This window comes from Lithobates pipiens, unplaced genomic scaffold (assembly GCF_037356315.1).
Source record: "Lithobates pipiens isolate NorthernLeopardFrog02 unplaced genomic scaffold, aLitPip1_a1.2 Scaffold_18, whole genome shotgun sequence".
Classification (NCBI taxonomy): domain Eukaryota; kingdom Metazoa; phylum Chordata; class Amphibia; order Anura; family Ranidae; genus Lithobates; species Lithobates pipiens.
The window spans coordinates 374,892,246-374,903,458 of record NW_027507758.1 but is presented as its reverse complement, the minus strand read 5'-3'; the positions used below and the strand labels follow the sequence as shown (position 1 = coordinate 374,903,458).

The 11,213-nt window shown below is 42.9% G+C and overlaps 1 protein-coding gene across 1 annotated transcript in view; it reads left to right on the top strand.

Moving 5' to 3' along the window:
* The first annotated feature begins 44 nt into the window (after window positions 1–44).
* The window catches only part of ALG3 (ALG3 alpha-1,3- mannosyltransferase), a 37,231-nt gene continuing 26,062 nt past the window's right edge, over window positions 45–11,213 (top strand). Inside the window, exons 1-5 of the mRNA XM_077487727.1 lie at window positions 45–249; window positions 320–419; window positions 6,228–6,375; window positions 8,932–9,092; window positions 10,290–10,410. Coding sequence (XP_077343853.1) covers window positions 45–249; window positions 320–419; window positions 6,228–6,375; window positions 8,932–9,092; window positions 10,290–10,410 — 735 coding nt within the window. The remainder of the gene's footprint in view (window positions 250–319; window positions 420–6,227; window positions 6,376–8,931; window positions 9,093–10,289; window positions 10,411–11,213) is intronic.

Sequence of the window (11,213 nt, the reverse complement as noted above, 5' to 3'; positions counted from 1 at the left end):
TGTTTCCGGCCAGGCCGGTGTGTGAGAGACGAGGCTTCGTGGAGATGTCTCCGGCTGTCGGTGTCCGCAGGAGAGGGGGCCCCCCTGGGGGGACAGCCGGGACCCGCTCCGGCCTGGCGGAGACTCTACGGAGAGCACCGGAGAAGTGTAGGCAGGTCCTGACTGACCCCCAGTACACGGCACTGCTGGGAGTGTGCCTGTGTGTGCTGGAGCTGGGGGTGACACATTGGGTCATCCAGAGGGTCCCCTGTGAGTGGCACTCCTTGTATGTACATGTACTGTGAGCTCAGCCCCGCACTAATGTCTTCTGTCTCTACAGACACTGAGATAGACTGGAGAGCCTACATGGACGAGGTGGAGGGGGTGCTCAATGGGACCTACGACTATACCAAGCTGCAGGGGGAGACCGGACCCCTCGTGTGAGTAGGACACCCTGCATGCACCTGTACTCGCCAATCACTTGTGTGATCTTCAGCTGTGCACATGTACCCAAACACAGCGCTGCCCACCTTAGGGCTCATTCAACACATTACAGCTCCTACCACTTCTACATGCTTTGCTGATGCTTCAGTAATGCTTGTTTAAAGCTTTAATGAAGCTTGGAAAATGCCATGTATGTGTGTTGATTTTATATTTGTTTTAAAGGGGCTCAGTAAAAATCTGCACTCAGCAGATCCCATTCATTGGTACCCTTTAGCAGATCTCCAGCTTAGCACCCTTGTTCAGTAGTCAGTCTCTCTCTCCCTCCCCCCTCCCCCCCAAGTGGTAAACGCCAGCATTGCCGATCTCACCGCCCCCCCCCCCCCCCCAAGTGGTAAACGCCAGCTTTGCCGATCTCACCCCCCCAAGTGGTAAACGCCAGCTTTGCCGATCTCACCCCCCCAAGTGGTAAACGCCAGCTTTGCCGATCTCACCCCCCCAAGTGGTAAACGCCAGCTTTGCCGATCTCACCCCCCCCAAGTGGTAAACGCCAGCTTTGCCGATCTCACCCCCCCAAGTGGTAAACGCCAGCTTTGCCGATCTCACCGCCCCCCCCCCCCCCCCACCAAGTGGTAAACGCCAGCTTTGCCGATCTCACCCCCCCCCCCAAGTGGTAAACGCCAGCTTTGCCGATCTCACCGCCCCCCCCCCCCCCCCCCCCCCCCCCCCCCCCAGGTGGTAAACGCCAGCTTTGCTGATCTCACCCCCAGGTGGTAAACGCCAGCTCTGTCCTCTCTCTGGTCTGCGCTCACCTCCTGTTGTATTGCTCCCACTCTGCGCACCGCATGTGACACTGTGCACACAACACTAATAATGTTTTCATTACATGTTTGCATTTTTTCGAGTCCTGATTAGAATTGGTCTGCCTATTTTTACTCCCCTTGTTACCATAAACGTACAATTGTAATATTAATGTGATACCTGTAATCATGTGTATAAAATCCTTCAATTGCCTCATAATAAAGTAGAACAGTTATTTGGAAAGATGCGGAGTGTATCTTTTGTGTCTGTAACCTACTGTAGTAGTTATTAATTTGTAGCCACTAATCAATATGAGGATAGGAGCTGCCTATCTATAAAATGGCTAGATCACGTGACCACGTTTCTCCTACTTCGGTCCCCTAGCTCTGCTGATCTTTTGACCCTTAGTCCTGTATCTTCAGTTCTCGCTCACCTTCCCCTATAGCAGGGATGTGCAATTAGCGGACCTGCAGCTGTTGCAAAACTACAAGTTCTATTGTGCCTCTGGGTGTCATGCTTGTGGCTGTCACAGTCTTGCTATGCCTCATGGGACTTGTAGTTCTGCAATATCTGGAGGTCCGCTAATTGCATATCCCTGTCCTATAGTGTTCCCTTGTTGCCATTTGTGCTGTCTGCTAGTTCTGCTCTGGGCCTCGCTCACCTTCCTGCTGTTCCACACCACATGTGATGTCTTCACCAGACACTTCTAGAATATATACACATAAACTAGAAGTAACTGCTGATGACATCTTTCTGGTTAACCTGTTGGTTTTCCCAGCGCATTCTGGGATATCTCATACCAGCAATATCTCAAAGACCATGCAAAGCTAACGCTGAATAAAAGCCTCTCAAGCTGCGGGTGCTGCTAGCTAGCTTTATCATAGACTTCTATGGAGGCTCTTGAGATGTTTTGAAGCAAAGCAAAAACAGAGTGTAAACAGGACGGTAAGCTTGCCGTTTTATTTAGTTTCAATTGCTTTGATTGGCATTCAGAGCACTTAAAAAAAAAAAAAAAAAAAAGTGTGTCCAATGCCACATTTTGAAACTACTGTAAACAATCCCTTAGGATAATACTCTTTACGCACATGCCTGGTTACAGTGCTTGAAGGAGATGTATGGGAATGCAAAAATAGGTGGTACAGGCTACCCTCATACCTGCATTGCATTTCTTACTTTCCTCCGCCCTTCAGATTTTGCAGAATAGTCTTCTGAAAATCCCAGAATTGGCCTTGAACAGTTGTTTCTCAGTTCAAAAGTTTGCAGGGGGTGTAAACGGCTGCACAATCCAGCCCCTCCTTTACTCCCTCCCTCTGGAGGACATGTGGGTGTGTTTGGTGAAGAGGTGCGCACCCAGACAAAAGCCAGTGCTGGATTTTACTTAAAAAATTTTCTTTGTATTATAATTTTACCAGGAGAGTAGAATATAATATACAGACCACTGCCAGTGACTTCTACACTCACTGAAGTTGCTGCTTTCCTGAACATCTGCAATAGAGGGGAGGGGAGGGGAGAGGAACGAGGAGAGCAGCTCTGTGTGTTGTGTGAAGTCTTGGAACTAGCAGAGAGCCGACATCAAGCAAGATGACAGGAAAGTGGGTGGATCCAGACTCCAGAGCTAGACCATTGTCAGTATGACACTGTATGAAAGTCTGTAGACCATCCCACAGCTAATAAACTCTGTTTATAACAGAAACAGGGCACTTCTCAGAGGAGATGAACGATTTGTAGATACTAGCAGCTCATAAGGATTAAGCAATAAAAAAAAGGAAACCCATACTTCTCTTTAAAGCAGGGGTTGACAAATTTGCTTGGAATCTAGGAGCCAGCTTAAAAAGTTAGGAGCCAGGTCCGTGACGGCGATCCGGACCTGTCCCTGGCCTGACATGGAGACGAGTGAGGGGAAGATAGCAGCGTTTTTTTTTTTTTTTTCAAATGACAATTTTTTAATTGCATTTTAGTGTAAATATGAGATCCGAGGTCTCTCTGACCCCAGATCTCATATTTAAGAGGACCTGTCATGCTTTTTCTATTACAAGGGATTTTTACATTCCTTGTAATAAGAATAAAAGTGACACAACATTTTTTTTAAAAGAACAGTGGAAAAAAAAAAAAGTTAAAATAAGCAGAAAAAATAATAATTTTTAAACGCGCCCTGTCCTGCCCGCATATAAAATCGGTGTTCGAACCACACATAGGAGGTAGCGCTGTGATCGGTAGAGCGAGAGCAATAATTCTAGCCCCAGACCTCCTCTGTAACTCAAAACGTGCAACCTGTAGAATTTATTTTAAACGTCGCCTATGGAGATTTTAAAGGGTAAAAGTTTGTCGCCATTCCATGAGCGGGCGCAATTTTGAAGCGTGACATGTTGGGTATCAATTTACTCTGCGTAACATTATCTTTCACAATATAAAAAATAATTGGGCTAACTTTACAGTTGTCTTATTTTTTTATTAACTAAATTATTTTTCCCAACAAAAGTGCGCTTGTAAGTCCGCTGCACAAATACGGTGTGACAGACAGTATTGCAACAACCACCATTTTATTCTCTAGGGTGTTAGAATAAAAAATATATATAATGTTTAGGGGGTTCTAAATAAAGGGAAGAAGAGGCAGGTAATATAAAACAGTCATTAGCATTGCTGGTTTGTCATACCAACGGCGTCCACAAGAGGGCGCCAGATTCCATAAGGAATCATAGGACCGCAGAAGGCCTCAAAGCCGCGGCCTAAATTTTCGGCCGCCGGCGGAACGGCCCGACGCGATCACGCTGGGGGGGGGGGTCCACAGAGACAGGATTGCCCCAGGCGCGAGGTCGCTATTTCTAGTCGCCAATGCGACCTGGCGCCCGGGTTTTGTCGAGCCCTGCTTTAAAGCATTTACACACTTGCAGCTATGTACTGTACGACTATTCCGTTCCAATAGTCTTTGTATGGGGTAACGTGGCTTCCCAGGGATTTTACTCTTGAGGAGATTTCAAAGTGTGTGTTCTCCTTTCTAGAACAAATGTAAAGGCTGAGTATCACTGGACACCCTCCCCTCTCCACCCTGTGCCTACCCTGGGGGCTGTTGAGAAGTCACTACCTATGCAGCAGTCTGGGGATTTGAAATCCCTGCTCCTCTCTGTGCAGCTACTTCCCAAGACAGATTAGATAAATTCTGGTCAATGCCGTCACAGCAAATCATTATGGTCCATGCAAGAAGCTGCTGAACAGAGGAGAGGGAGGATTTCAGATCGATCCCCAGACCGGCTGTGTGAGCAGTAGCCCTGGAGATAAGTAAAGCAGGGACCAGGGGGTGGGGAAGATTTGTCCACCTTTACCTTTTTCTGTAAAGGTGAACTAACCCTTTAAGCTAATAAATGTGTGTATGCTTTGACTGCCTAAGTGTCAGCCTTTGTCCCCTTTTACACAGGCGGTCATTAATACGTGGCTCAAAATGGAGAGCAAAACATCCCTACTTTTGGTTGGATTGGATCCACCCATAACTACCCAGCTCTGGGTCAGATGGATTAAACAGAAAATATTTGCATTCTGATCCGCTTTTACTGACCGGAGGTGGAGATCTAGGTTAATGCAAGTCTCACCCATAGGGATTACATGGAATAAATATATATATATATATATATATATATATATATAAATATAAAAATTTCCATGGAGGCTAAATAGGTACAGCTTTCTGTACCATTGTGATCCAACTTGGCATGAGATCTATATAGGATTCAGTTTTGAAACTAAGCTGAAAACCCCTTGTTAACCATTTCCATGACGAGCCTATTCTGGCACTCCTCTTCTACATGTAAATTTTATTTTATTTTTTTTCTAGAAAATTATCAGAACCCCCAAACATTATATAAGGGGTTTTTATTATTTATTTTTTTTTAAGTTAAGATTTACAGAGGAGGTCTAGTACTAGAATTGTTGCTCTCTAATGTACGCGGCGATACCTCACATGTGGTTTGAACAGCGTTTCCATATGTGGGCGGAACTTGCGTGAGTTCACACTAGAAGCCAAACAAGCCTGAGCTCATCTATTGTCAGGAGGTTACTGTATCACCTACTTAACACCTGCAGACACCTCCTAAACGTTTTGTAGCATGGAACAGAAGGGGGGTACAGTAGTGATAAGCATATGTTTTTCTAACCTGACAATTAAAATTTTACCTCCAACAGTTGAGGGACATAGATGTGAACAACCAATCACCTATTTGCTTTCATTACTGTCTTTTGCTATATGAAGATGGCTATAATTCTGTTGGTTGCTAGAGGAAAAAAAAATGGATTTACATTCATAGTTTACAGAATTTTCCATCTGCTGGCAACTAATATGCCTTTTAGTGTTGTGCAGGTTTGTCATATGCAGAAGCACTTTAAATGGTCTCTTATGGCCTAAAAGCTCCTGCTGCTATCTTTGGTTGGTGCACTTTGCAGAATTGCTTAACACAGTGGCCAAGTAGTTGGCACTTACGCCTAGCAGCACTAGGGTTGATGGTTTGAATACCAACCACAGCGCAACCTGCACAGAGTTTGCATGTTCTCCCTGTGCCTGCGTGGGTTTCCCCTAGCACACCAAAGACATGCTGGTAGGTTAATTGGCTCCTCTCTAAATTGGCCCCAGTATGCGTATGTATGCATGTGAGTTAGGGAGGGAGCTTATATTGTAAGCTCCTTGAGGGCAGTGACTGATGTGAGTTTGTAATACATATGTAAAACTGCGTAAATTGATGACGTCATTGAAGTAGCTGAAATAAAATAAACAATTCCGTGATTTAAGGTGTGAATGGTGATTTGGGGTAGAACTAGGCTGACCACCTTCCTTCCTTCTGGAGAAGAGACATGACCCCTATGACACTGATTAATAATATAAGAGGTGTAGCTGGAGTGAGACATTTGAAATCATGTGAGAGGCCGAAACTGACTGCAATGTAGGGATCATAAAAGAAGCAATGCCAGTGTACTGTAACGTCTGCGTTAAAGATCTTTTTTGTGTTATTGTATTGGAACAGGTATCCAGCTGGATTTGTATACATTTTCAGTGCTTTATATTATGTAACTGAGCAAGGGAGCAACATCAGACTGGCACAGTATATCTTTGCAGCGCTGTACCTGCTCACACTGTTCCTTGTGTTTCGTATCTACATTGTCACCAAGAAGGTAAGCAGCTGTATCACAGTAAATGTGTTTTTTAGGTTTGTTTTTTAGGGGGGGGGGAATATAATTATATCTAATAGATGTGTATAATGTATCAATGTATAAAGCCTGTGCCTTTATTTTAAACTGAGAAAATGGGGCAAATCCTGCTCCTAATTAACAAAGGAGGACTTGGTTTGAGATGTTATGATTTTATGTCTCCACATTATTTTATATATAAATATACATTAATTTTTAAAGGTAATTTTATTGTACATACTAGAGCTGCACGATTAATCTTTAACCACTTAAGGAGCGCCTCATGTAAATATACGTCCTCTCTTTGAAGAGTGATATCTCGGTAACGGCAGCAGCTGCTGCCACAACCCGAGGTATCCCACTTTACAGGAGGCAATAACGGTGGTCTCCGCTGCGGGTTCGCCGCGAGATCACTGTTATCGGTGGCGGGAGAGGTGCCACCCCCCCTCCCTCCACCGCCTACCGGAGCCGTCAGTAGCGGCGGAGGCGATCGGGTCCTGTCGATGGCCGGGTATGGAGACGAGTGAGGCTAAGATGGCCCCCAGTCGTGTCTATACCATAGGAGAGCGGAAGCGACGTCAAAACGTCACTTCCGCCCATACCTCTTAAAGGTGTATACATTTTTTTTTTTTTATTTATTTTTTTTTTTTTTCAATGTCATTTTTTAAAATGCCTTTTTTTTTATTTATTTTTTATTGCATTTAAGTCCAAATATGAGATCTGAGGACTTTTTGACCCCAGATCTCATATTTAAGAGGACCTGTCATGCTTTTTTTTTCTATTACAAGGGTTGTTTTAAATGTAAAAATAAATAAGATCAAGTAAAATAAAAATAAAAATGTAAAACCTCCCGACGAGCTCGCGCACAGGAAGCGAACACATACACGAGTAGCGCCCGCATATGAAAACGGTGGGCAAACCACACATGTGAGGTATCTCCGCAATCGGTAGAGCGAGAGCAATAATTCTAGCCCTCCTCTGTAACACAAAACATGCAACCTGGAGAATTTTTTAAATGTCGCTTATGGAGATTTTTGAGGGTAAAAGTTTGACGCCATTCCATGAGCGGGCACAATTTTGAAGCATGACATGGTATCAATTTACTCGGCGTAACATTATCTTTCCCAATATAAAAAAATTTGGGCTAATTTTACTGTTGTCTTATTTTTTTTTTTTTATTCAAAAAAGTGAATTTTTTCCAAAAAAAAAGTGCGCTTGTAAGATCGCTGCGCAAATACGGTGTGAAAAAAGGTATTGTAATGACCGCCATTTTACCCTGTAGGGTGTTAGAAAAAACACCAAAATATAATGTTCGGGGGTTCTAAGTAATTTTCTAGCCAAAAAAACTGTTTTAAACATGTAAACGCCAAATGTGAAAAAAAGGCCTGGTCCTTAAGTGGTTAAGAATCGCAATTTTTTTTCCCTTCCAGATCTTTAAAACAGCATGTCACAATTCTTTCTATTGTGCAGAGAGTTCTCACAACTGGAAAAAAATAAAAATCCAGGCAGCCTGCCAAGTTTTATCACAACACTAATAAGTAGAAACAAAGTGTCTTTTTGGTTCTTTCATCAAAGGAAAGAATTCTGAGTGTAAATGAGGGAGGTTTAACCGTTTTAAAGATCGAACCTTTTCTGACATTTGTTGCTTACAGGTAAAAATCTTATTTTCTGCTAGAAAATTACTTGAACACCCAAACATGATAGATAGAGATATATATATATATCTATCTCTATATCTTTTTTTTTTTTTTTTTCCAGAGGCCCTATAGAGAATAAAATGGTGGCTGATGCAATATTTTATGTCACACCGTATTTTCTTAGCGGTCTTTCAAACGCAATAAAAAAAACAAAACCCTTTAATGAATAAAAAAAAATGAAATAGTAAAGTTAGCCTTTTTTTTTTTTTTTTTTTTTTTTTTTTTAATAATGTGAAAGGTGATGTTAGAATCGTGGTCTTTATTCTAAAGAAGAAGAAAAAACCCGTGCAGCTCTAGTGTATACAAAGCGATTTGTACATAACAATTGGTTTCAAGTACAAAATAAAGAAAATTGTCACAACCAAAAAAGGGTGTCAAACTGTTTTCCATATTGCTATGCATCGTATGATTAGTGTCCAGTCACCTCAAGTGGATCTTGGGTTAAAGAACCATATATGGTACATATATACACTTACAATAAGTAACCTCTTCAAAGCAATGTATAAAAATACAACATTCCAGAAAAGATAATAAAAAGATTCAGCAAAAATTGTTAATACTCGATTATTCTACAAATTTGGTGTGAAAGTACGATCAGAGGTTACCCACAAGTCCCATATTTTATGAAATTTATCAGGACAGCCTCCTGTTTCACAGGTTAGTTTGTATAGTGGGAGTGCCTGATTGACCAGAGTGAGCCAAAAGGCTATAGTCTGTCTCCACATATTTATTTATTGTTTTTAATTTTGTAATGAAAAAAAATAAAAAATTCTGATCTTGTTTTAGCTTTGTATCAATGTTGACATTTATTTGATTATACTAATACATTTTTCACTGTTTCTAGGTACCACCCTATGTGTTTTTCTTCATGTGCTGTGCGTCATATCGCGTCCACTCCATCTTCCTCCTTCGGCTTTTCAATGACCCTGTGGCAATGGTCATCCTATTCCTTTCCATCAATTTGATATTACAGGATCACTGGAGCTGGGGCTGCATTTTCTACAGGTAGGCAGCTGCCAGCTGGGCAGCAGAGTAACTAAAGTCTTTGTTTTGTTTGCATTGTTAAAAATAACAATCCCCCAAAACATGCAATGAGATTTTATATCAATGCATGCCACTGGTTTATTATTGGAGTTTTTGTAACACAATGGGTAGCAATGTGTACAAAGTCGGCAGCTACAAGTACTGTAGCTGCTGACTTTTACTATTAGGACACATACCTGTACAGGCATCCAGCGGTGTCCTCACTTGAGCCAAGTGTTGAATCGGCTCTCAGGTGCTGGCACCCCCCATCTTGGCTAAGGGCTTTACAGCCACTTTCCTACTGTGCATGCATGAATTGTGCTGCCCTTTGTGAATGGGCTGGCTGCAGGGAGAAGGAGGGGGTGTGGGGAACTTCCAGTGAACTGAGCCAGAGATTGGAGCGGCTACCTGTCAAAGCCAGAAAGGTGCCAAATGTGGGTGTAGGTGTAGCGCCGCTTTTAAAGTGGTTCTGAAGTCAAAGGGTTTTTATACACTATTGCATTCTGGTCACATTCCTTTTTGTGGTGAAGAGTGAACAATCTGGTGTGCTGCACTTTTGTACTGTTGATCATGTCAAGCATGGATGTTTTGTAGACTGGTTTAGCTGTTGTCCTTTGGGGTGTATCTAATGATTAGTGGTCATCTTAAAGGGGCTGTAAACCCTCGTTTTTGTTTTTTAAATAACAAACATATACTTCCCTCCACTGTGCAGTTTGTTCTGCAGTGTGGCCCCGAACCTCGTCTTCTGAGGTCCCCCGGCGGCGCTCACGGCTCCTCCTTGCATTGATAAAATCCCCTGGAAGAAGCATTCTCCCTGGGGGAAACCTTGCGGGCGAGCTCCCGAACCCAGCATTTGCGTGCATGGACACAGAATGCCGGACTTGGCCCCAGCACCCGCATTATTGCATTTTATTGACAGCAGCAGGAGCCAATGGCTGCGGTGCTATCAATCTATCCAATCAAGAACTGAGAACCACGGGCAGAGAGGTACAACGCGTCTCTGCCGAGGGAACGAATAGGTTCAGGTGAGTAAAATGGGCAGGAGGGGGGGGCTAGGGGGAGGGCTGGTCAGTGTCAAGTTTTTTTTCACCTGAATGCAAAACATGAGTTTACAACCCCTTTAACTCACTGAACTGTTTTGGTTAATATCTTACAGTTGTACCTGCTATTTTCTTACAGCCTAGCTGTCTCTGTCAAAATGAACATACTTCTGTTAGCTCCAGGGCTGCTGTATCTCCTCCTCTGCCGATTTGGACTACTGCGCACAATTCCAAAACTATTTATTTGTGCTATTCTTCAGGTGAGAGCCCTCTTATTCAGCGTGCAACCCTAAAGTATAAGATCTTTTATTAATAAAATCAAAAAAAGAACTGCACTCACAAGGCATGTATAGGCTAATCGGATGTCTCGATGAAGAATGTAGCTGAATCTATTTCACACAATCTTGCTGCTGGCTGGCTTGTGAGGATGTAAAGTCCAGACGTCTATGTACTCCACCCAAGGCTATAGAAATAGTCCCTGTCATAGCTAATGCAGACTGGCTCCTGTGTAAACTTAACTCCTAGGATGCTTTCAGTGAAATGTTTAATGGCTCTACCTGCTCCTCATAGTGGCAGTAGACTGTCAAAGTTTAAACTCCGCACTGTGCAGTAACCCCCACCTACACACAGAACAAGACTCGTTGCAAATTGGTGTCATAGACTCCGCCCATCCAGTAATATACAGTACAGAGAAATGTGAGCCAGTGCTTCCAAGGGATTTTCAGCTTTGATCACATAATTGCCTCACATGCTTGGCCTGCACAAAGAGAGGCTGAAATCCAATCGGCATAACTGAAGCAGAAAGTGTCTGCAAACTACAAAGTGAAATAAAATAAATCATGCAGAGAAAGTAATAAAACATAGTAGCAATCGTACAAATAGTGATCACAGTGTTTAAAAGTCTACATTTGCATTGTCTCAAAAGCTAATATGTTAAAGTGGTGGGTAAAAGCTGTATCCTAGTGTCTGTGCCTTTTTTTTTTTTTTTTTTTTTATTTATTTATTTATTTATTTTTTTAAACTGATTTCTGCCGAGATTCCCCCCTGCTGATGTCGGCCAGGG